The sequence below is a fragment of the Coenobita brevimanus genome, chromosome 39, assembly GCF_032717465.1.
Source record: "Coenobita brevimanus isolate Jiangsu-jjx chromosome 39, ASM3271746v2, whole genome shotgun sequence".
NCBI lineage: Eukaryota > Metazoa > Arthropoda > Malacostraca > Decapoda > Coenobitidae > Coenobita > Coenobita brevimanus.
Genome location: NC_136992.1, coordinates 25,416,678 through 25,443,599, shown reverse-complemented (window position 1 = coordinate 25,443,599; position 26,922 = coordinate 25,416,678). Strand labels below are relative to the sequence as shown.

At 39.9% G+C, this 26,922-nt stretch overlaps 1 protein-coding gene across 1 annotated transcript in view; it reads right to left on the bottom strand.

Moving 5' to 3' along the window:
- LOC145396874 (battenin-like) overlaps nt 1-26,015 on the bottom strand; it is an 83,442-nt gene extending 57,427 nt beyond the window's left edge. Inside the window, exons 1-5 of the mRNA XM_080270161.1 lie at nt 25,897-26,015; nt 16,043-16,236; nt 10,526-10,674; nt 6,868-7,026; nt 1,352-1,495 (exon numbers count right to left, since the gene is read on the bottom strand). Of these exons, the coding sequence (XP_080126287.1) occupies nt 1,352-1,495; nt 6,868-7,026; nt 10,526-10,674; nt 16,043-16,236; nt 25,897-25,966 (716 nt within the window). The 5' untranslated portion in view covers nt 25,967-26,015. The remainder of the gene's footprint in view (nt 1-1,351; nt 1,496-6,867; nt 7,027-10,525; nt 10,675-16,042; nt 16,237-25,896) is intronic.
- Nucleotides 26,016-26,922: the final 907 nt, after the last annotated feature.

Here is a 26,922-nt window from a genome sequence, read left to right as displayed (position 1 = left end):
TCTTATAAGAAAATGGAAGAAATTAAATCCCTCTCTGAGTACGTAGAGTAAAGTTCTTCCATTCTTCTGAAATCAATTTATTTTTCTTAAAGATGTGAAGATAATCGTCTGGCTCACCTAGCAATGTGTTATTTAGCTTCCTAAACCCATGCTATGATTCGCTATGAGTCACGGAAAGATTGATAAAGTTACGGCGTATTTACCAAATGGGTGAAAACATCTGAGAGTAACCGACCGTCTAATTGCTTGGAATCGCAGCGTAATCATGTAAACATACCAGTGACCTTCGTTCCCTTCCCATAATTGTTCAGTGTTCTTTATAGCTCACACTAACTTAACATCACTGTCATCGGTACTGTAAAAGGTTGTTCAGTGCCGGAGGTTATTAAGGGGTTAATGGGATATATTACTGTTTGCATCAATGCTCTCTCTTTCACGTTAAGCACAAAAACAAACAAAAGAATGAGCACTAAATGTACGTTTAACTTTCATCAGAGAGACCTTAGCAATTCATATTCCTCCAGTTCATTTTTAAGTATTTTTCTGACTTTAGGTTAGGTTAGGTTAGGTCTGGTTAAATTATTAGGTAGTTAAACTCAGTTAGGTTAGGTTCAGTTAAACAGGACAGTCCCTTCCACCATTATGCTGAGGAATAAAAATACTAGAGCTGTCACAGCCGTACAGCTAAAAACAACGGGGAACTGATTTAACAAGCACCATATATTTATGGGTAATGCATTGCAGTGTCAGTGGTTCATGGGCTACTCAATTACCAGTAAGTGTCATTTTCAGGAAGGCATCAAGAATGAAAGAATTTCAAGAATTAGCGTGGGGGCTTGGAACGTAACCCTCGCTAATTTGGTGGGGGTGGTTACTGTACTGTATGATACTGTGCAATATTGTAATCAATACAGTACTATACCTGAATCTGAATAAAAATATAGAAATTAGTGAACATACAAAAGTGTAATGAAACATTAGGCCTACAAGCCACAGATAACACCTCCTAGACTGCCGAGATGATTCCGGACATTGCCGAACAATCAATGATTTTCGTAAATGGGACTATTTCTCAAAACTGCCGAAATGTTGGATCTACCGAACAATCAGCTGCCGAATAATAGGACTTTTACTGTACCACCCTACTTGGAATGATGGCTAAGCACTGGCATGCTTCCCTTGGGGTGACTGGGGTTTTTAATTTTGTACTGTAATCCACCATGGGCAATAGGCTGGTCATCTACCCTTAAATGTACTGAGCTATGGTAGCCTAGCCTGGGGACCCTACACCTCAAAAAAAGTACAGTACAATAATAAGACTGATTTTTTTTTTTTTTTTTTTTTTCTGTACCTGATGCTCATAAGTGCTGGAATCAGTAACATGAGCAACACAGAGGAGCGAGGAGAGAGTCCTGCAGTGGTGAGGCCAGCATAACTTAGAGCACCAAATACACCTGCTCCTCCAGTGCCAGAGGACCAAGTTGATACCACATTCCTGTGCAAATACACTGAAAGTCATGGAAGTGCATTTTCACTGAGTAAGGAGAGTCCCTAGCACCTCTTCCTTAACAGTTTATTTTTCCATCTGATACTTTAATACATTCTTGTATGTAAACTTTGCAAGCTACTCTGTGTTTATATAAGAATGACAAAAATAACAAAAAAAATAATAGGTGCTAATAAGCAAAATAAAGAGTTAAGGAAGATGTACAAGAAAGTCTCCCTAGCTTCACCACAATCTAATATACTATAGCACTAGCTGTGTGTGTGTGTGTATTTTGGGCAGCCGAAACTACACATTCAAATCGCACCAAAATTGGCACAAAAATCACAAAAAATTCACTGATGTGAAAAAACTTGGTCCCATCATGATTGAAAAACTTTTACTATATTCACTGAGCGATCAAAGCTTGATCGAAAAATGCCGCTCCCGGCATGACTGCCTGAAATTAGGGTTGTGTTCACCGTAGAGTTTTTGATGCCTTTATATTGATGTACCATACGTGCTCCCTACGTGTCAACAAGTGGGTTGGTGGAGGGTTGGTGCCCCTCCCTGTAAAACAACTAACTCAGTGTCAAATGGCCACCCTTTACGGGATTATGGTGTCTGGCAATAGATTGATAGCTATTGATGTCGCCTTGACAGCCAATAGTGACAACATTAGACTAGAACAGCACATAAACGTGACTCGGATTACCTGAAATGATTGCAACGCGCATGTGGAGCACGAGGAAACAAGTGCGATGCATGAGAAAGCGAGCACGCAACGTGAGTGCCCTCTGCAGGAGCAAGTGCGACAGGGCCCGAAGGGCCCACAAGCACTTGTACAACCTATGGCATTAAGGATGGTCTGTGTATGCCATCTTTCTATCTGATGTGTTGCAGGGATGGCCCAGTCTGCTGGTGTGAGGAGCAGAGACATTATGATTCCTTTGTGGAACTGTTCATCAATCAAGCAACCAACAGATGAGAAAGGTACATATTATAAAGTATCAAAAGGGTTATGGGAAGTAGATAATGATGCAGGGTGGATACTGGTAATGGTGAAAAGAGCTGTTCCCAGTACACACTAGAATTAGGATGCAAAGTAAATGGACTACTCTGTATATTACTTGTTGTTGTCACAGGGTTTTTATGAATATGCAATATTAAAGAATATTATTCAATAATACTTGAGAACAGGACAATGAATTGTCTTGTGAAAATCAAGCAATGATTACTTTATGCCGGCTTACTTCGCCGATTCTCTAAGGCCGAGAATTTATAAACTTTCTCAACAGTACACAGCAGAGACTAATTATTCACACGTGCTGTTTATTAGTGCTGTTGGCCTCTGGAGAAAGTGACTCCACCCCTGACAATCAATAACTAATGCTATTAATGATAAACAGGTTCTTGCTGGTACAATTAACTCCTAGATGGCACAACGGATTTAAGTTAATAAAAAGGACTGGCCTAAGTACCAGTTGTGAATAATGAAAGCGTTTATGCAAACTAGGAGATATAAGTGAAATAAGCTTAATATAGAAAATAAAACATGAGTTTACATTACATTAACTCCTTAACCGCGGGGCATCACTTTCATGACGCTTGTGAGCAAGTGATCATACCGCGGGGCGTCACTTTTGTGATTCTGTGTTATTTTGAATTCACCCGGGCTTTCAAGTGGTGGCTTGTATCATCTATCAGTACTGCCAATGTCCAACACTAGTCAGCACTCCTAATCTCATCTGTACTCTCATCCATTGTTGACAATTTAGCCATTTCTCCCCGTTCTTGACTCCCCTCCCTATCCCCCCTCCATTACCCTATCCTCTAGCCTGCCCGGCCGTGCTACGCTAAGTAAATCTTCCCTGGAATTTTTCACTGATTTCATCCATTGAAATAAGCCCTATGCCCTATTCTTATACCAAATAATACACACAAGAAAGAAATAAGGTAAGTGAGAGTGCCATACACCTAGAATTGGCTAATTATCACCTGACAACACCTCACGTGCACTCGTTCGCTAATTTTTGCTGTTTATTTCCCCTTGAAATATGCTGTACAATCTATTTTCGTGATAAAAATATATATAAGAAGGAAGGGAGAAGCCTAAGTGATATTTACACTCACCTGGAACAACCTAATTATTGCAGGCCACCACACTGTATTCTACGCTAAGTAAATCTTCCCTGGAATTTTCCACTGATTTCATCCATTGAAATAAGCCCTATGCCCTATTCTTATACCAAATAATATATACAAAAAAGAAATAAGGTAAGCGATAGTGCCATTCACCTGGAATTGGCTAATTATCACCTGACAACACCTCACGTGCACTCGTTCGCTAATTTTCGCTCTTTATTTCCCCTTGAAATATGCTATATAATCTATTTTCGTAATAAATATACATATAAGGAGGGAAGGGAGAAGCCTAAGTGATATTTACATTCACCTGGAACTACCTAATTTAAAATGTATTTTCTAGATTTCCTGCCAATCATTTCACTGCTATATATTAGCAGCTGTCAAGAGGCTGACGTTGGCAGTAATGCATTTCCCTAGGTAGGCCACCCCAGCCCACCCCTATCAGTTCACTGTCATCTTCCAATGTGAAGGTACGTCTGTTTGCTCCTGCTAACTTCAGCCACTTTTCACCCCCATGCAAAGGGCCCTGTGACCTTTACCCCATACTAAACCTCGTGTGGAAAGAGGTAAAGGGCTGACAATTGATAAAAGAGTGACTACGATCTTTCTATTGAGTAAAACAGTGCAAGTGGAACTGTAAATAATGTGTAAATAATGTGTAAACAGCAAGTGAAAGTAATGAATGTAAATATACGTGAACAGTGGAAAATAGTTTTATAAGTTACTTCAAGTGACAGTGCATAACACAGTGTAAATAAAATAGAAATTTAAATAACATAAATAAAATAGAGAACGTAAATAGAAATGTAAATGAGCAGTATTATAAGAATATGAGTATATACCCTAGGAGTAATGAAAGTGAAAGTTTCACTCTAGCATGTATGAATACTATGAGTTATGAGAGTGAAGGTGAAAGTGACATTCACTCTCAATGCTAGTATACAGGACGAGAAAGTGAGTGCTACGTATTTTACTGAAAGAAATTGAATCCCCACAGTGACAATAAACTACTATTACTGAAGGAAACTTATGGATAAAGACTGAAGATATATATAAGTGTTATATAGTAACAGAAATATAAACTGTGAGTGTTTTTATAAATAATAGACAAAACTAGCGGCGAACGATCGGAAGTGGGATGGTCATACGCCCTTGTAATTTTCATTGCTTTCACAGTGTTTTTTTGGGGGAGTATGGATTCCAAACTACAGTATTTGAGAATCATAGATTAGTGTTTCTAGTGATAATATCAGGCTGTGGTAATCATATTACGAGTTGTCGGGAAGTGTAAAGTGGAGAGTTCGTTACCCAACTTCAGAGGTCTCCACAAGTCCTACGGTACTCGACGAAGGCTCAACAAACACCCAAGGAGAAAGCTGAAGGTATGTGTCATAAGTATATGTGATTTTAATAATCTAGGACTAATAATTGATTTTTGGCAAATATTTTTAGAGAGTCTGTCGGAGCGCGAATATGCCCGCGGGAGCCGCAAGTCAAAGCAAAACAAGCCCGCGGTGGAAGGGTTAAGCTCAAGAAAAAGAACTGTTAAATTTATTGATTACAATGAAATAAATTTATGTTACATTTCAAAATGAATTCAAAATAAGGAGATCGCACTCACTCGCTCACTCAAAAGCTAACTCTTAAACCTAGGAAAAAACGAAAAGAAATACTGGTCAGAAAAGTGGACAAAGCGGATGACTGGGCATCGTTGCTGAGGAAGGACGCTGCACACGCTGAGCCTCTCGCCAATCACGCTAGGTGGGAATTCAACGGCGGCGGCGGGAACTAGGCGTCGTTGCTGAGGAAGGACGCTGTCACACACACTACCTGCTTCCACGGTGCTCAAATCTTGACTGATTCAAATTGTGGGAAAAAGAGGCGAGTGTCGTGGCCATACTTGCTAACAGCCAACAAGTGTGAGCAATACACACCCGCAATTCACTCAGCGAAGGTGCTAACATCGCGCACAAGGACGATCACTTATGAAATAGTGAAAAATGTCCTGAAAAACACTATACGTGGCAGTTAAACTGAGTGATAAATACTGGGATTCCACTAGAATTCACGGTTTCCCACCAAAGTTAATGTCATGAGTTCATTCAAATACTTAATCGCGCCAACTCGTGACAGTTGTGTCACTAATATAATGAAATTAAATGTTGCATTTTTTATGTTCTTGTTTAGTACAGTATTATGTTCAGATACAAAAATTATTTTAAAATACCAGTTACAATAACCCATTAATTTTGATGACAATTTTAGTGTTATTATGGATGATTTTATTCAGCTTTAGGAACAGATTTACCATCTGCTGAGGTTAGACCCAGCCTTCATTAATCCTTTTGCTATTACAGGTCCACTCCAAGCTGTATAAAATCACTTAGTGGTTAGAGAAATAAGATTAAGTTACCAAATTCAAGGGGCCAAGTACAAAGGAGAAAAAAAAAATTACCTATTAAAGTTCCATTGCTACCTATAGAGCTAATCTGCCAGTTTCACCTTAGTCTACAGAGCCTGCTGTATGATAATCGTTGTGATATTATACAACACAATCTAACATACTACAAGGACTGTCTGTTCTGATGTGCCACTAATACAGTATAATATTCACCTTTCCTCTGAAAAATCATCATCAGTCTCACTGCATACATTGCATGGGTAAGATACATACACCAGAAATAAAAATATGCAAACAGTCTAGTGGTTAGAATGCCAGCCAGAATGACAGGTTTCCAAAAATTTTATACCAAAGAGATGACTGGAGATGTTTAATCATAAAATGCCATTAAGGGTAGTAGGTTGGTTATTTACTCTTCCATGTAATGAACTACATTGCCTAGCCTCAGGCCTCTACACTTCAAAAGAAGATAACACACAGCTGGCTGCTACTACTTCTACTACCTACTGCCAGACGCCATAATCCCGTAAGGGGTGGCCATTTAACTCTGAGTTATTTGTTTTATGGGGAGGGGCACTAACCTTCCACCAACTCACTTGTTGACATGTAGGGAGCACGTATGGTTTGGTTATATGATTACCACCCAGCGATGTAAATGGTTTCTTGGCTTACAGGAAACCATTTGGCTTGTCACTCAAAGTAAAACCACCTGTAAAGGAATGAAAAGAAATACGAAGTGACAGGAAAGATGGGAGAAATAGGAAGAGAGGAGGGCAGGCACAGAAAAAGAATGATAAAGGCTAAGGAAGAAGTAGTCAGCACTACATCTACTTACCTATGGAAATTTGCAGAGTATGCAAGGAATGTTGTTTCACCGAGGCCAGCAGCAGCAGAAGCACACATGACTCCAATTATTGCCATACTCTTACTGGTGGCCAGCCCAACCAGCAGGAAGGCTACTGAGCAAAGCCACACCACTATGCTGACACGTAGGCTGTAAATAAAGAATATGCAGTCATCATCTAACCCACTGAGTCTTAGAACATCTTCTACATTTAAATTCTGCCACTTCCTGATATCTTTATTCAGCATAGGGCAGACTTTTCAAACAGAAGGTGTTAAATACTGTACAGTTTTAACAAACCTGTTCAATAGAAGAGGACTTTTCTATGCTGAATAAAATCACTTGGCAGTAGTAATAATGTACTCTGAAGGGCATCATCTGGATTCATGATGTCATAGACTAAAAGGTGTGCAATGAGAAGCTACTTCAATTCAAAATAAGTGAAACAAAGTAAGATATGCTTTTGGTTTGCGACTGTGGGATCAAAGCACAAAAAAAATACTAATAACCATCTTCAAACAACTTTACAATGAATCACAAGCAACAAGCACCTTTATGTGAAGAAAGGAGTTAATTCATCACAATTTTATTGACATGATATAAAACAATGGCCAACTGAACTATTATATGAATCCTATCAGACTAAATTACATGTATTTAATTAACCATTTGAATCTGATAACATTTGTTCTTGCCACTATCAGACAATTTTATTCAGCTTAGTGGTGACTTTACACTTAAGTGGTTTGATGAAGCCTTTCCTAACCCCTTCTATGCAAGACATCAAGCTGAATAAAACCATTTGAAGATACAAGAATAAACTAAAATAACACGTCACTGAATGGATGAAATTAATCAATATACAGTAAACTCCCGGGTACCTGGTGTTGCATTGTCCGGGATCCGATATTATCCAGCGTAGCTGATGGCTGAATTAAAATGCTGTCCTACAGTAAGCATAATATCTTTAATATTATCTGGCATGATGGACCCTTTCTTCTGGCTAAAAGAACATTATTATCCGGCATGAGACAGTTGTTGTCATCAAACATCCAGCCATAATCGCAAAAAAAGAAAATAAAGAATAACACAAAAGAATGGGGTTATACTGTACTGTAATATGAAAGTGGTGGAGTGTTGAGAGAGGGAGGGAGAATTGATGGTTGATGGGCCTTGCAGCTCACAGGGTGTTGGTGGTGAGTACAGAGGGATGATGCAGTGGTATGGAGCAGAAGAATATTGACTGGCTAAGGTAGGGGAGGGTGAATTCTAATGCAGATTTTTCACTGGCTGGCAGCAGGTAGGTGGATGTTCTCTCACTCTCCACTGTATTCTGTCGCCACTATGGTGCTGATATAAAAACGAGTCTACATTGCACTCAAAGCCTCTTCCAAAACATTATTATTGTAATGGCATGGTATGGTTATCAGTAATCCCCTCCTTTAGTGCTGTGTAATGCAGAACATGTGTTTGGTGCAGGTATTACAATGCCTGTGTTTATGCAGTATTGCCGAGTGGAAGATAACGGATCTCCCGGCTGGGGAAACTTTGATATCATCTCCATCTTCAACATGAAACAGAATTGTATTTAACAGTACATTAAAGTATTTTATTATTAGGAATGTCTATTAGCTGTTTTTTGATGTTTTAAAGCATTTTGTAGGGGTAAGACAGTGGATAAGTGGTATAGGGTTATGGGCTTAGGGGCTCCTAGGGGGGATCTTTGCACAGTCCAGCATTCTGACAGTATCCGGCAGGCCTTTGGCTCTATTATGCAAGATAACTGGGAGTTTACTGTACAGCACTGGTTCTATTATGACTTTTAAACTTACCAAAGGATGAAAGAAACAAGTACAGTATTGTGTTTGATTCCTATGCTATGAATTCTATAAATGGAAGAATATCCACTCAAACTATTGTATCTTCATAAGAGAGAGTTTTAGTATGTGAGTATAATTCTTCCATTTGAACAAGTACAGTACTGTAAATGAGTTGAGAATATTAAGCTGGCAATAATACCTAATCCAAGGCATGGTATTTTTCTGGACCTTCTCAAGACAGACAAACAGATATATAGATAGATAAATAAACAGAGAGACAGACAGATAACACACATACATACATTATCTAATCCTGTGTTGCGCCATGAGAAGCGTAGGAGCCCGGGGCTTGGCAAGTTGGTCCTGATATTTAAGATGAGAGTAGCATGCCTCACACATCCCTGAGTGGCAATACGTGAGCAATAAACCCCAACCACCCCTTGGATATAAACCTACATAGGCTCAATCCAGTTGGAGCACCTTAATTACCCACTGAACCACCAGCCGTCATAGTTTGGTTATATGGTTACCGCTCAGCATAGTAAATGGTATCCTGGTGTACAGAAAACCATTTGGCTTGTCATTCAGTGTGGCATCACCCATGGACAGAAGGAAGAGGAAAGAAAGAAAGAAGGAAAGAAAGACAGAAGAGGAAGTAAGGCAAGAAGGAAGGAAGAGAGGAAAGGGCAGTCACCTGAATGCAGCACTACACTGAATGAGTGGATGGTGAGCAGTACCACCTACAACTATACAATGATGGCAATAATGACACAACAACAATGATGATGACGATGACGACGGCAACGATGATGATGATGATGACGGCGATGATATCATGATGATGATGATGATGGCGATGACAATGATGGTGATGAAGAGGATGGGGCTTGTTCTGTCTCAAATTGTTGTTCACTCAACATACCATCATTTACACTGAACACTGAACTTTTACAGTCCTGTGGGATTATTATTCACTTTATTCTCTGCTACTTCCAAACTACTTAATTCCATGGAGAGACTATTTAAACACAAACGGCTAGATATAACTTTAATTAGCCTCTTACTATTAGAGGTCCTTCCTAATTTCAATAAATTACTTGGAGGCAACAGAAATAAAATAAATAAAGTTGGCAGATTGAAGTGATTAGAGTATCTCACCACACTTTGCTCTCCATTTCATTCTTCCTTCTCCCTGTAGCAAGGATACCCCACACTTCTGACATGTGCTCAGACACAGCCCTTATACATGACCACACCAGATGTATGCAAGTTTAAGCAAACAAACAATTCAGATCGACAAAGAAGTTAAGACATAATACACACAATGGCTGCCAGCACAGAGGAAAAATTATCTATGCATAATGTGTGTGAAACAATGGAAGACTGGTGTGGACAACAGATACTGTACCGAGTCAACACAAGAGAAAACATGTAAGGGATGTTTGTGTTCTTCTGACTGCATGAGGAAGATATATGCCGACATATGGTGGCATTTCCTGATGCACTCGTAGGAAATATGTTATTAACAGCAACAACCTCATAAATGTCCAGTGAAATGCTGATATAGCATTGTAAGACTAATGTATCCTCTTTCTGGATATCATGAGCTTATGTACTGAAATTCTGGAATTTACAGGACTATCTGTCTGTCTGTCTGTCTGTCTCTGTCTCTCTCTCTCTTTCTCTCTCTCTAAATGGGAAGAGCAAACAGGAAGCAATAAAACAATTTTCCTCTCCTACTGTAGCTTGTCAGCCAAGCTGGCATTCTGGCAGAAAACAAAACATGTCAGATGGAAAATTTAAAAAAAAATACAGTACGGGAAACTCACTGCACTACTAGGGCGAAGAATGGAGCCAGGAGCTTGACAATGAGAGAAGGGATGATATCAGCCAGCAAGACGGTGCCAGTGCTGAGAGTATTACAGTCCCGAGGGTTACTGGTGTTGCCATTGCTCCCACTGCTCAGTGTCTCATCCTGCTGCAGCACACAATTGCAAATGCAGTTAGTTGTCATTTAAAGCTGTTTCACTATTAATCTCTCTGTGGCCGAGCCAATGGAATTCGTTGGGATCCATAGGCAGGCCCCAGCATCAATTTTCCAAGTTTCAATTTTTTTTTTTTTTTTTTTTTTTTTTTGGTCAAACTGAAGAGAAACATCATGCACACCTGGCAATGCAATTTTTAGCTTCCTAGACCCATCCTGTGCTTTGCAATGAAACATGAAATTTTTTTTTCAAATAACTGACATACATGCAGGTGAAAACTAAGCAGAGTGAAAAATCATCACACTAAGAAATATCCAAATTTTTACCCCCTGAAAATTTAAATGGTGCTAAAAGTGGCTGAAATAACTAGATATGTGTACAGATCGTCCCCTACTTACATACGGTCAACTTCCAAATGTTTAACTTTATGAATCTGTACTTTCAGTAAAATATTCAATAAATTACATGAGGTAATCAACACTTTACTATAAACAGGCTTTGTGTTAATGATTTTGCCCAACTATAAACTAATGTAAGTGTTCTAAGCATGTTTAAAAGGCTTGGTAGGCTTGGCTAGGTTATCATGTTCAGCTGAATAAGTGTAGTTTTTTACTTATGTAAAAATCGACTTACGTGCACTTTCTCGGAATGTAACCCATTCATAGGTAGGGGACGACATGTATTACTACATAATCAGTACATATTATGGGAGATTTCATTAAAAAAAAATATATATATATATATATATATAATTTTTTTTTTTCATGTTTTGGTGTTTATTGTGTTTACGCAAGTATCGAGTTATGTCTGTTGTCTGGGTGGTTTGGTTTGTGTCCAAAGAGAGGCAAAAGATGAAATTTTTAGACTCTAACTAGATAAGGGTTCTCCTTTGAGCATACAGGCCGAAATGCAGCATCTAAAATTTGATACGACTCATGAATAGCACCTTGCATGAGAGAATTAGTGTGAGGGGAAGGGAAGGTTTTACAACCATATACTCACCACAAGAATATCTCATACGTTGCCAAAATGCTTGTGCAAAACAAGAAATATATAAAATGAACAAAGTCTGTAAATAATATGTGTACGATACTTTACATATAAAAATACTGTATTATAATTATGAGTGTTTTCCTTTTTTTTAAAATGTTTATAATGTTTATTCCTGTATGGAGTTATTTTTTCTTACTATGGGTGTCATAATTTGAGTGGAACGAGAGAAGAAGGATATTATTTTCAGTCTGTTTCAAGCTCATGGGTGCTGTTGTATGTGTGTAGGCTGGACTGTCTCGGCCAAGATTCGATACAAGGGAATTAGTGTGAAGGGAAGGGAGGGGATGGTTTTACATCCACATATTCACCACAAGAACACCTCATATGTTGCTGAAACGCTTGTGCAGAACAAGAAATATGTAAAGTGAAAAAAATTCAGCACTGTACATAATATACATACTTATAAATTAAAATATCATAATTATGAATGTTTTCCCTCTTTTTTTATGTTTATAATGTTTATTCCTGTATAGAGTTCTTTTTTTTTAACTCTGGGTGGTTTTTATGAAAAAGAGGAGAAGGAAAGAGAGGAGAAAGATAATCGGTGCAGCCATATAGGGGCAACCCACGTGGTCAAAAAAATGATAAGGCCAGAGATAAGCACGGTGGACTGGGAGGGAAGGGACAAGTGGTGGTTGAGGCTGTAAGTTGTAGCTGTAAGTACAATAAACAATGAATATGAATATTTTTCCTACAAATAAAAAAAAATTGAGGAAAACAGTACAATAAATGACACAAATGTGTAAAAAAATATATATATACAGTAGAACCTCTTTGGTCCGGACCCCTTTAATCCAGATTTCTGTTAATTCGGACAAAATTTAAAAATAATAAGCTCCAAAAATATGTTGAAAGTAATTCTAAAGTCATTTTCAGTATCGGCGCGGAAAGCAATCGTCATTTGTTTCGTCTCGGATCACGCTAGGTCGCAACATGGGCGCCTGTTTAAACCCACGCTAGCATTCGTTCCATCAACTAGTTCACCAACCATTTATATTTTTACGCTGTATTTCAAAAGTTAATCCTCCTTACCGTGCCCCTTAATGCAAGTGTAGCTTCTGCAATGAATAAAGGTGTTAAAAGGAGGAGTTTGCTTACACAAAAATGGGTCAGAATATTTTGCAGTGTTCAGTGATTACTGTAGGTTATTTTTTGTACTTAATGTGCTTTACTTGTACATCAAACATTAGCTTCTTGCCCATATAGGCGTTATCAATATGCCAAAGATGACAATGTATTTTTTGCCTACATAAGTTTTATTTTTATTCCAAATATTACAGTTAATTAATTAATTTATTTTTTTGCCTACATGGGCCTTAGTCACTTACTACAATTTAAAATGAAGGCTAGTTTCTTGTCATGGCCTTACCTGTAAATTATGCAATACAAAACTATCGTACATGATTAGTTTGGTTATTTTAGTATCCTTTCATCTTTTGCAGTTACATAGGGTTGACATATGCCACATATGTTAATAATTAACAAACATACCATACGTAGATAGTTTTTGGTATGAACTGGAGATTACCCTGATGGTCCAGACAATCTGCTAATTCGGACAACCCTTCCCCCCATATAGTCCGAATGAGGGAGGTTCTACTGTACTACATTTTACACTGTAGGGTTGGGGTTTGTACAGTGGGGCAAGCGAGGTAACGGGAAGGATGCTTGTCCCTCTCCCCTCCCTTCCCAAGTAAAACGCAACATTGAGAAACAGTCACTGTCTGGGAAACACACTTTCTTTCTTTTCTTGACTTTCTTGCTTTCTTCTATCTATCTATTTATCTATTGCCATACGTCACAATCCCATAAGGGGTGGCCATTTGACTTTGAGTTATTTGTTTTACAGAGAGGGGCACTAACCCTCCACGAACCCACTTGTTGACACATAGGGATCACGAATGGTTTGGTTATATGGTTACCACCCAGCGTTGTAAATGGTTTCTTGGCTTACAGGAAACCATTTGGCTTGTCATTCAATGTAAAGCCACCTGTAAAGAAAAGCAATAAGAAGTGACAGGAAAGATGGGAGAAATAGGAAGAGAGGAGGGCAGGCACAGAAAAAAAATTATAAAGGCTAAGGAAGAAGTAGGCAGCACTACATCAAGTGAGTGGATGATGGTCGCCACCACCCACCCTCCTATTCTTATTTATACTAACACTTGAGGGAACCATAAGACTGACATCCACTCATGACTGATTCACAAGATATACTGACCGTTTGCATGGTTTAGAGGCTAGTATAGGTCAGTGTCAACATCTCCCAGACCTTCTTTCCTTCCCAAAACTGTTCGCAGTTTTTTACAGGTAATGCTGCATCTACGTCACCGGTCATGCTCCGATAAAGTGTCGTTCAATGCTGGCAGCCAAGGAGTGGTTAAGTTACCATTAGTGGTAGATGGTGGCAACCAACACCCACTCACTTGATGTACTGCACTGCTGTCTACTTCTTCCTTCGCTTTTATCATTCTTTTCCTGTGTCTGACCTCCCCTCTTCCTATTTCTCCCATCTTTCCCAGAATTTTTTATTACTTTTCTTTTCTTTTTAAGTGGCGTTACATTAAGTGACAAGCCTAATGGTTTCCTGTAAGCCATGAAACCCTTTACAATGCTCGGTGGTTACCATATACCCAACCCATGAGTGTTCCATACGTGTCAGCAAGTGAGTTGGTGGAGGGTTAGTGCCCCTCTGTACAAAACAACTAACCCAAAGACAAATGGCCATTCCTTTAGTGACTGTGGTGTCTGGCTAGAGATACAGACCATTAGGTTACTGATAATTTTTTTTTTTTTTTCTCACATAAAGATGTTTGTGATTCATTATAAAGTGTGTGTGTGTGTGTGTGTGTGTGTGTGTGTGTGTGTGTGTGTGTGTGTGTGTGTGTGTGTGTGTGTGTGTGTGTGTGTGTGTGTGTGTGTGTGTGTGTGTGTGTGTGTGTGTGTGTTTTATCTCTGTCATCCACCAGAAGCACTCTTCAAACTAGTTTCACCTACATTAGCATTTTCACTGCACAAATCCTAGACTTTACTTGAGAACTGACTGTACAGGAGTCCATGAGTCTGTGAGCTCTTAACCCTTCCAATTCAGTGATGTATTATCTAGGTTACTTTCTCATTATTTTAAAGAACTTAAAGAAGGATTATCAAACTCAACAGACTAGTGAAGTTTATGGTTAAGAACTCCAGACCGAAGAAAATCTCTGATAAACTAAAGAAATGTGTCTAAAGTTAACAAAATAAACAGCATGTCATTGGATTCACGGGGTTGAGACTACATGACTAAACTATTGTCAATAAACTAAAGCTCTTTTTCCTAGTCCAAGGCACTTAACCTGTACTATCATTCTTGCTATCCCCACACCATTTTATCATCATCATCATCTTCATTCTGACCTCTTTTCACACCAAAGGTTCGAGTGAGATATGGTCCAAGGAGTAAGAAAAAACTGAGGAAGGAGAACTAGCAAGAGTCTGCCCATTAAACAAGCAATTCCATTCAAGTCTCCAGAATCCTGACTCCAGGTCCTAGACACAAATATGCACACTTATGCACTTTACATTTCCTATCAGCTGGAGGCAATCCAATGACTATCAAATCACTAGGAAAAATCAGGGATGCCATCTCTTGTCATATATTCCTCCATACAAGTTGCATACAGTACAGGAGTCCTCCCAACTCCTCTTTATACACTGCACAAGGCTATGCACCTTGCTTATTTACTGGCATCACACCTACCAACCACAACATTTGATTTACCAGTACAGTATTAACTTTTAATCTCTGCATACATCCCACCTCTCTACCTCTACTTCCTCTCTAGCCTTTTGCATGCCTTCAGCAATCAAAACTAAATCACATACATATAAAACTCCCAAGATAGCACACTTCTAAATTCTCTTGACAGTACCTCCAGTGTCACAATAAACAGCAATGGGTCCAGGACAGAGCACTTATGACCCTCCTCAGTCAGTCACTTTCCTCCTTCCTAGCAACATATCCAACACCACCTTAACCTACCAGTTTGCATCACTCTTCTAACAACTCTTATATCAAATTCTCTCGTGGCACATTATTCTCAGTTCTATAACTCAATGATGACTAACTCATTCATCTAAACCTCCTCATTTCAATATATTCTCATCTGCATGTATCCTTTTCCTTCACAGGCCAAGTCTCACTTCCATACAGCATAACCTCTTACACATGTATTGTAGAGTGCCCTTTGCTCAAATGGAGAGAGCCCCTTCATGGTCAGAAGAGTAATGCATATATGGTTCCAAAATATTACCAGGTAGCATGACACTTACACTTTCAACACTGAAGTCACTAGAGAGTATGTCATGTGCAGCTGAGAGCATCACTACATAGGCAAAGTTGTTTGTCAGGCCTAAAAGCCAGTATGACAGCAGATTTTGCCACCGTTCTTTTCTCTCTGGAAACAATCTTGTGAAGCTGTCATTCTCTTCTACATTGGTGCCTTGAGACTGCATGGGAGTAGTTTCTGTAAGGCAGAACACAAAATCTTTTGATATCAATTGCATTAAAACAATTAGGCAAACCATCTGACAATACTACACAACTGTTAGCACTGTACTGTTTTATCCATTCACCCTGAAATATTTATCCTAAGCTGTCCAACAATACAGCAGCAACAACAACAACAAAGCCAGTACACCTAACAAGGGTGGAAAAATCTTAGTCAATCCTTCTGCCAAAGCAAACCTATAAAATTTTCACATGGACTGGGGAAAAAAAAAAATCTTATTAATCAAAATTCTCTCTCTCTCTGTGGCTGGGGGGCATGGTAGCACAGTGGTAGCACGCTGGACTTGTGATCGGGGGATTGCAAGTTCGAGCCTCGCCTGGGCTGCCGTGCCGGGAGGGGTAGCTCCCTCCTGTAACCCTAGCGGGGTTATATAGTCCAATACAGGGCTTAGCTCGGGGGAACTCCATTTCTCCCATTTCTCTCTCTGTGGCAGCAACCTTGGCAGTGGCATTATGCTCTTTTCAATGCCATGCACACATTAGAATAAGTGACTGGAGTCAACATGTCAGATTCACTAAGCCAAAGATTAAGTGCATTTACTACCAATCTTCAATTGCAATGCCTCATAGGGAATGATGACCTTCCCCCATAGCTGTCAAATCGTTCACTCTTTGAGCAGAAGCACCTCAGGTAGGTTTCCTGTACCTTGACTTTCAGGGCTGTCTGGGTACCATGTGCACACAGCAAGTCTCTGCTATACTGTACAGTGCAGGTCACAGAATTATTCACTGGACACTACAGAAATGCTCACCATGCATCCAGAGTGTTTTTATATTTACCCAGCTCTGGCCAGCCATGCATGCAAGTTGCATGTCTGCCAGCAATGAATAGTCTGTGCTCTACAAGGAGTTGAGGTCCAGTGCTCCATCCTGGGGTTATATTTTGATCCTGTCAGTTCCATGAAGGACACCAATTTCCACGTTCTGTGCAGCTGTGCACTGGGCAGTTAAATGCATCTGTATGCATTATAGGGAATTCCAAGGACATGCCAAGTGATCACATAATGAGTATTATGTCACTGTACATGACAAAACAGGTGGCAATGGAAACTTCTTTGTTAGTGTTTCTATACATTCTGTTCAAGTTTGGCTAAAAATTCAAAGATGGTAGTTGGGCGGAAATCATAAAAAAAAGGAAGAAACTTGTTGTGGTAGGTGGGGACGCTCACCATCCACTCACTCAATGTTGTGCTGCTCTCGGGTGTCTGCCCTGTCCTCTCCTCCATCCTTCTTTCCTTCCATCTTCTGTCTTTCTTTCCTTCATTCTTTCCTCATCTTTCTGCCTACGGGTGACTTTGCACTCCCTCTTCTGTCTTTCATTCCTTCATTCTTTCCTCTTCCTTCTGCCTGTGGGTAACTCTACACTGAGTGACAAGCCAAATGGTTTCCTGTACACCAGGAAACCATTTACTACGCTGGGTGGTAACCATATAACCAAATTTGGGCGCCTGGTGGTTTAGTGGGTAATTATTGTGCTCCAATTGGATTGAGCCGGTGAAGGTTTATATCCAAGGGGTGGTTGGGGTTTACTGCTCACGTAATGCCACTCACGGATGAGTAAGGCTGGTCACTCTCATCTTAAATGTCAAGACCAACTGCCTAGCCCCGGGCTCCTACGCTCCTCATGGGGCAATGTAGGATTGGATGATGGATGGATGGAAAAAACTTGTCCGATCAAAAAGGTGCTTCCTCACCATACTACAGTAATACTGTACTTATATATTTTTTGGCAAGAAAAGTTATGGAAAATAGCCTGGTGAATAATAAAGCGAGTATAACATGATGACTTAAAGACTGTAGCTGCTACATTTGCCCTAAAACTCCTCTCACTTGTTTGCAGATAATCAACAAAATTACTTTTTGCCAGAAATATCGTGCATGGGAAGAAGCTTGTTGACAGTCCGTGTTGTGGACTGAATTGACCTTTAACATAACTGGCAACCACGGAGGAAACATTTATCAGGACAAAAGAAATAATCCTTGGACTCTAAGTATTTTAGGACCACTGAAAAATTCCTAAATAAAATTATGGTAGGAGATGCGTCTCCTACCATGATGTTGGTGACATAGTGATACTACTAATGAACGAAGCTATGACCTAAGACAGTTACTCTATGCTACTTTGTAATTAACCTGCAAATTTTTTCAAGAAGTGCAAGATGAATTATCTTATGCAGAATAGTGACCCTTGTCACACTGCTAAGGACATCACACAGTGGCTGAAAAATTGCCAGGTAAACCACTTTGAAAAATAGCCAAAGAATTTTCCAGATTTAAATACTAGTGAAAACTGCTGAGCACTCATGAGAGAGATATGGTGGATGAATATTGTAATGGTGGAACACCTGACAAAGGTAGTGAAGAAGGTGTGGAAGAAAATGGACAAACAGGGGCTGAAGAATCTTGTTGTGCAGGTGTTCAACCATCTGAAGGAATGTCTATGGCAGAGGGGAGGCCCATGAAGAAATAAATGTTGGTATGAAGGGTGGAGTCACCTTGGCCCATGCAAGGTGATATAACAAACAAATATGCTAAAATTACCACATATATATGCAGGGATGCAAATAAAGACCAGTAGCCTTGGCAGTGCTGTGCAATGCCAATCAGCTGACCACTCTGCATGTGTCTGGCTCCTGCAAGCCTCGATGAGGGTTAAAGATTTGCTTTCCCTTCCCCCTGATGTATTTTTTCATTAGTATACCGCACTGTACAGGAATCCCTTAGTTATCACATACTTCGTTATAGCACTTTTCATTATCACTCCAATATGAAAAATCCGTATTCATACCATTACTCGCATATTTTTCAGCTAAAAAACATTGTTATCACTCACCTGAGCTGCTTTCTACTGACCATAATGGTGCAGCATCTGCAGTGTCTCATGGTTTTGAAGGATTCAAAGATGAGGCCCTACACAAGGAGTTAATCCTATGTGGTGGAGACCACTATCTCTTCACCCCCTAGCCTCAGAACCCCTTACCTCAAGCCCATCTCAGATCTCTCTATGGTACATGTCTCTTCATTACTGTATCCTTACAAAAGCAGTATGTATGTATTTGGTGGGTATAAATTGTTATATAGTAGAATCTCAAATTTAGATACCATTTGGTACTGTAGAAACTTTGCCAAACTTGTCAGCCACATTTAAATGGACTTACTTGATTTTGTTTTGTGTTATTTATACAGGCTCCAACATGCTTGCATGTGTCGGCCTTGATCACCTAATGTGATGATAAGAATTTTATCCCACCGGTATTCACCAGTGTAATGATAGTGATATTTATATTCTTACCTGTTGCTGATACTGATCAACTCATCCATGGATAATACAAGTGGTACTCGACTTAGTATAGTAGATGGTAAATATTTAAAAGAAAGAATTGTGGTAGCGTTTGTAGTTTTTTGGCCGAGTTTAGATTTAGTCAGTACCACGGGTGGTCGTCGTTCCCTCAGCGAAGGAATCTTGAATTGGAAGGGGAGTGAATTTGGCTTGAGGACATAATTTCCTTGATTAGGTATACTAATAAAGAAAAGAAAATGATATATACTTTACTCTACTTTAATAATTCTGTTAATTTCCACAAAACATTTTTAATTACATGACCCTTTTTATTATGAGCGAAGATTGTATATGTTACCAAGGTTTTTGGGTGATCATTCCTCTATCATTATTACCAGACGAAAACAATTTGGTACACGTGAGGTGTGGAGTTGTTGTACTTTACTTTCTTTTTGGCCGTTACTCTTGGGCTCAACAACAGCCTCAAGACAGGGACATTTTTACGGGCATGAATTGTCTGTTCGGGCTGGCATAGCCTCGAACCAATAAGAATGATTATTTGTGTTCATCTTTCACCCATATAATATATTCTCCTCATGTAATTTTCTAGAATCCCACACCAAGTCAGTATTATTTACAGTTCATAATCAACAATGCTATATAGTCACTAGAAATACATAATCTCTCGGGCTTGTCTAGTCTCGAGGAATAATTTAAAAAAAAGAAATATAATCACCAAGAATACCCAATCACTCGGGCTTGTTTAGCCTCGAGGTACAACTCAACTATCACATTATTGCTCACAACCACTAAGTTCCCTTCCACGCTCCTGATTTTTTTCTAACATATTAATATTAAAGAAAAAGAACGGTTAATGAATTTGAATTTCACCTTTCCGTTACAAGATCACATCACTTTTAAATTTCTATTCCTTATCTACAAAAAAAGAAGTTCACTTGATAGGATCAATAATACCATATCAACTATTTTCGGTTTGTAAATAATTAATGGGTAGTGTGAGTGTGTATGTAAGAGTCTACGGGCAATACCACGAAAAGGCCTCGTGCACACTTTGACGTCGCCGGTGTCTGGGGACTGAACGAACGACCATTAGATACGACGCCTGGGGCTCGAGTCTCACTACGTTAAACTCTCAACAATATTACTTCATATAGTCCATAACAAGTAAGGATTAAACAAAGAAAAAGAGGGGGAGGAAGAAGAAATGTGGACGGCTCACCTGAACGAACGTCCATTAGATACGACGCCTGGGGCTCGAGTGAACTCGTCGGGCGCTAGCAACGCCACTGCTAAATCAAATGAGATGGTGTTTTTGAAATATGGTGGGTTTCAATTCTCTTTACAATTTATTTAGCAGTGCACCCATGATGCCAGGACTTTTGATTGAATTGGGGATAATTTGGGATTTACTCCTTACTTAATTTAGATACTGATTCTATCACTATCTCAATTTGAATCTGAGAGCAGCTCATGCCATCTAGTGACGGCCAAGATAAACGGAACTTTAAATCCTCACAATTGACATTATTTAGGCCTTTTGGACTGCTAATCTTACATATTTGGCGTCTAGCAGCTTCATTAGCAAACATTTCACAACTAGGTTACGGAAAGAATTGTATATTCATCATCATTCTGTTTAAGGTTTAAACTCGGCGCCCGGCAACGACGCACAAAGGAAGGGGATAAGCTGCGCGCATATGTCTTTCATTACTCGGCCAGATGGGGAATTCCCATAGCTCAACATCCACAATTACATCACCCATTGCATAGATACAGAGATACATACATGTAAAAATAGTTAACCCTACATTAATCATTAATATATGAATTACTACTTAGAGTAGGAACTTATAAACTAATATTCAGGTTACACCCTATCTAACTTAAAATTACAGTACTACTAAACACATACATGAATATCAAATATGGGCCTGATGGGGTCCCTCCTGTTGTCCTCAAGAACTGTGCTTCTGTGCTTACACCCTGCCTAGGCAAACTCTTTCGCCTTTGTCTGTCAACTTGTACCTTTCCTTCTTGCTGGAAGTTTGCTCTCATTCAGCCAGTCCCAAAGAAGGGTGACCACTCTCAACCCTCCAACTATCGTCCAATTGCTTTAACGTCCTGTATTTCAAAAGTTTTCGAGTCAATTCTTAATAGAAAAATTTTAAGGCATCTTTCCTATCACAACCTTCTTTCCGATCGTCAGTATGGGTTCCGTCAGGGACGCTCCACTGGCGATCTTCTCACCTACCTTTCAGACTCCTGGTCATCCTCCTTTCGGGACTTTGGCGAAAGCTTTGCCATTGCACTTGACATCTCAAAAGCTTTCGATCGAGTCTGGCATAAATCTTTGATTTCCAAACTGCCCTCCTACGGTTTCTATCCTTCTATCTGTGCCTTCATCGCTAGCTTCCTTTCTGGTCGTTCTATAGCCGCTGTTGTAGACGGCCATCGTTCTTCTCCTAGATCTATCAACAGTGGTGTTCCTCAGGGCTCTGTCCTATCACCAACTCTCTTCCTTTTATTCATCAATGATCTTCTAAGCTGTACATCTAACCCTATCCACTCATACGCTGACGACTCCACCCTTCACCTTTCCATTCGGTTCCCGCAACGCCCATCTCAACAGTTACTTCAACAAGCAAGGGATGAGGCTGTGGCACACCTAATGTCTGATTTGGCTCGTATCTCTGACTGGGGTAAAAATAATATGGTTGTCTTTAATGCATCTAAGACTCAGTTCTTACACCTATCAACCCGACAAAATCTTCCACAGGTATACCCACTAATGTTTAATAATATTCAGCTTAATCCTGCATCATCCTTGAACATGCTTGGGGTTTCATTTACTCGGGACTTATCTTGGAAAGATCATATTACATCTCTTGTAAAATCTGCTTCCAAGAGATTGGGTGTGCTAAGCCGACTCCGCTCTTTCTTTACCCCTGCACAATTGTTGACTCTATACAGGGGTTTTATCCGCCCCTGTGTGGAGTACAACTCTCATGTGTGGGGAGGCTCCCCACATACAGCTCTTCTCAATAGGGTGGAGTCAAAGGCTTTTCGTCTCATTAACTCTCCTCCTCTTACTGACTCCCTTCAACCTCTGTCTCTTCGCCGCACTGTTGCATCTTTATCTCTTTTCTATCGCTACTTTAATGATCACTGCTCCTCTGAACTGTCTGCTTGCATTCCTCCACCTCTACGACGGGCGCGTAGCACCCGTCTGGCAGCAAACTCTCATCCTTTTTCTGTCCAACTCTCTAATGCAAGAGTTAACCGTTACTCCCAGTCTTTCATTTATGCAACAGGTCAGCTCTGGAACTGTCTCCCTCTGTCTGTATTTCCTGCTGCCTATGATCTCCAGTCTTTCAAACGCAGTGTGTCCAGGCATCTCAAAATGATTGGATCTTGAATTTGGCTCTATATTGTATTTTGTTTTTCTCTTGGAGGGAACTGTTACTGCGGGCTCATGGCCTTTGGTTCCTTCTTCCTCGCATAAAAAAAAAAATAAATTAATTAAAAAAAAAAAAAATGTGTGGCACTACACTAATGGTGGCTCTCCATGCTGCTCGATCTCTGGCAGCCTCCCTATTCAATCCCTTATCCCTGAGGTCACAGTCAATGACCTTGTCCCAGGTCTTTTTTTGGTCTGTCTCTCACAACCCTACCCACTGACGTTCACAATTCTCACGTTCCATACCCAATTGCCATCCTCCATCCTCTCCATATGCCCAAACCATCTCAACCTACCCCTCCTCATCACAACACCAATCCACTTTAATCCCATCCTTCCTCTCACCACTTCAATTGTAAACCTAACCCTCCCAGGCCTCGCATTCAAGGATGCCCTATGCATCCACCTAATCACTGTTATTTCTGTATGTTTGAGCCTACGAATATCCTCTTCCTTTACTGTCCAGGTCTCACTACCATACAGCATTGCACTCCTAATGCAAGGCTGCATACAAGATCCCTTGGCATGGAGGGAGAGCCCTCTCAATGTCAGGACAGGCAACAGTTCCCTGAACTTCCTCCAACCACTCCTCACTCTAACCACATAGCTAGCTCCAGCCCCAACTCCAGCACATAACAGGTCACCAAAGTAACACTAGAGACTCACCAACGAGATCAATCCTTTCACGTATGACAATTTTCACATGCCCTCCCGACACACCGCACACACAAAATCAGCATTATCCTGCAGTCCACCTCTAATATCACCACATCCCTTATGCACCCCGTTATCACAAATACCGCACAAGATTAAATTACTTCCCACAAACTTATGGCAAACCACACATGGCTACTCTCCATCCGCTCTGACAGTACTGCCACCAGCATTAGGTATCACCTTTTTTGTTTCCTCTGCGTTTACGCTCAAGTCCTTGTGCCTCATACCATCTTTTCACTTCCTAAATCATTCCTCTGCCTCCTTTTCATTCTATGCAATCAATACCAGGTCATCAGTATACAACATCTCCCATGGGAGTCTATTTCTGAAGTCACATAACAGACCCTCAAGCACCACAATAAACAATATGAGGCTCAAGACTGATCCATGATGCAAGCTAACATTCAAGGAATACTCATCACTCAAATCTCCATTCACTCTCATCTGGGTGCAAGCACCCACATACACAGCCATAACCATTCTAACCAGCCACTCCTCGATCCCAAGCTTTCTCACTGCCCATTTCATCACCTCCCTAGGGACTCTAAAAGGCCATCTTAAAAAAAAAAAAAAAAAAAGCACAGATCCCCTTTCCTTTCTGTATGCAGCCCAAAATTAACATATAAGTGAATTTTGCCACTGTTTTTGCAAAACTGGGTACAACTTTTAGGTCTTAGTCCCATCAATTTACTGCATACTAACTGATGTACACTGAAGCCTGACTGTACAAAACTGGTAAATTGCGAAGAGCAGTTACAAGATGAGCATCTTGCTTGAGGGATGTAAGCAAGCTGTGAGGACAATATATTGTACCTTTCATCTATTGCCAGACACCCCAATCCTGCAAGGGGTGGCCACAAATAAATAGCCTCCATATCACCCCGTCCCCTGCCATTTCACTGTTCTCACCCCAGCTCACACTCCTCTCCACTCCATGCCTCCATCTCATCCTTGGCCTCCCCCTCCCTCTCACCCCCCTCCACCTCACTATACTACATTCTCCTCATTAGTTTCTCGCTCTCCAACCTCTCCACATGATATTGGTATACAAGTGTTTAACAGGAAGGGAAGAAACTGCAAGAGTGGCAATATGATACTGTACAGTACTTGCAAATGGACAAGTTAAGAGGACATGGACAGAAAGACCACAAACTAGAAGGTGATAAATATGTAATAAGTACAGTAATTCTCCCTACGTGTCAAGTGGGGTTGGTGGAGGATTAGTGCCCCTCCCTGTAAAACAATTAACTCTAAGCCCTTGGCCACCCCGTTTGGGATACATGGCGTCTGGCAATGAATGAATGAAAAAAGTACAGTAATCAGAGAGAACAACTGACAACTAGAATCAGCTACCAGATGAAGCTGTGTGTGCTAAAATTACTCAAAATTACTGGCATTATGTGCACAATAAAACTCTAATACAGTAGTAGTAGAAGATGGGAATTTATGAATTTATGGGCTTGATTCAATGCTGTAAAAAATTAAGTAAGAAACACACACACACACACACAAAGACGTAAATGAGTATATAACCTATGGGGAAGCAACATCAAGGGGACACTGCAAAAAAATGTACAAAAAAGAGAGGTGATATAGATGTAAGAAAATTCAGTTTCCCAAATACGGCAATTGATCAATGGAATGCACTACCGAATGAAACAGTGTGTGCCAAAACTATTCATAAACTTCAAGACTTTTATGATAAAAATGGTTCAAAACATGGGACAGAATGAACTTGACTCATTCCTGTAAAGATACAATTAGGTAAGAACAACAATTAGGTAAGAACAGACACACACACACACACACACACACACACACACACACACACACACACACACACACACACACACACACACCATTTGTACTGGACGATGAATGAACAAGAGGTCACAAATTTAAATTTTGGAAGAGGAGATGCCTTATGATCTTAATAGGTTCAAACAGAAGTTTAAGTACCGTCCGGTATTTGGAACAACTTTGACCAGGAGGTGGTGAAAGCAAAAAGCATCCATGTATTTAAAACTAGACTGGACAAAAGTAGATATGGAGGCATGACAACATGAGCTTAGCTCAATTCCTGTATACTACAAATAGGTAAACACACACACACACACACACACACACACAAATGAACTTACCTAGAGCTGATTCATATTCCTCAGAGTCACTACCAGACCCAGATGTTGTGGCATTGACTGTACCTGCCATATCTGATCACACTCACAGGGAGTGGACCCTTCACACTCACACATACAGTCTGGAAAATAATAAAAGATGGATATGTACACAATGATGCAAAGATTATGGCATAATTCACACTACAAGGTGTATGTGCACTCAGTCCACACTCAGGATGCATGGAAGCAAAATGCCAGTTCAAGTGAAACCAGCTCCAGTCCTGACTAAAAAGAAACATTTATTTTTTACTTTAAAACATACATACATACATACATCATCTAAACAACTTTACATATGTCACAATTAACTTCTGGTAAAAAGAAAAAAAGTGTTAAACCATAAGCAATGTAATCATAAAACAACCATAAACAAGGGCAAACTATATAGTTTTCACATGATATCATCTAAGTGGAAGTCAGCCATAATGGGAGATTTAGAGAGCACATGAAGCAAGTGTCCTGGCAAGTCTCTTACATTCTCTGAGTGTAGTTATAATCTAAATAAGGTGCATTTACTGCCATGTTCATGAATGTCTTATTAGACTGGATCAAGAGAAACAATTAGGATTAAACAGGTTGAAGAAGACATTTCAACATAATGGAGAGGGAAGAAAAGAGATGTCTGTGGCTTGCTCTGCAGAACCAATATCAAAAAGAAAAACCTGGATAACAGGCTATCACGACTGGGTATGCTCACTTTTGTGTTAGGTATATAAAAAGTTAATTTTTCTTCTATCCTACAGTATTCTCATGTTAGCTATCTGTTGGAGAGCATGATGGTACACTGACCACTCTCCAGCAGAGTCTGGGTTTGGTGTGAAAACCAGTTAATATACAATGTCTAGGTAAGATATCCTAGGTAGCACATTACAGTCACTGAACTATCCTATATGGATTTTCACTGACTGTATTTTTTTAGCTGCATACCACTCTTTCTCTTCTTGTTGCAGACTATCCTTGTACATTTCCACAGCTCTGGATTGACTT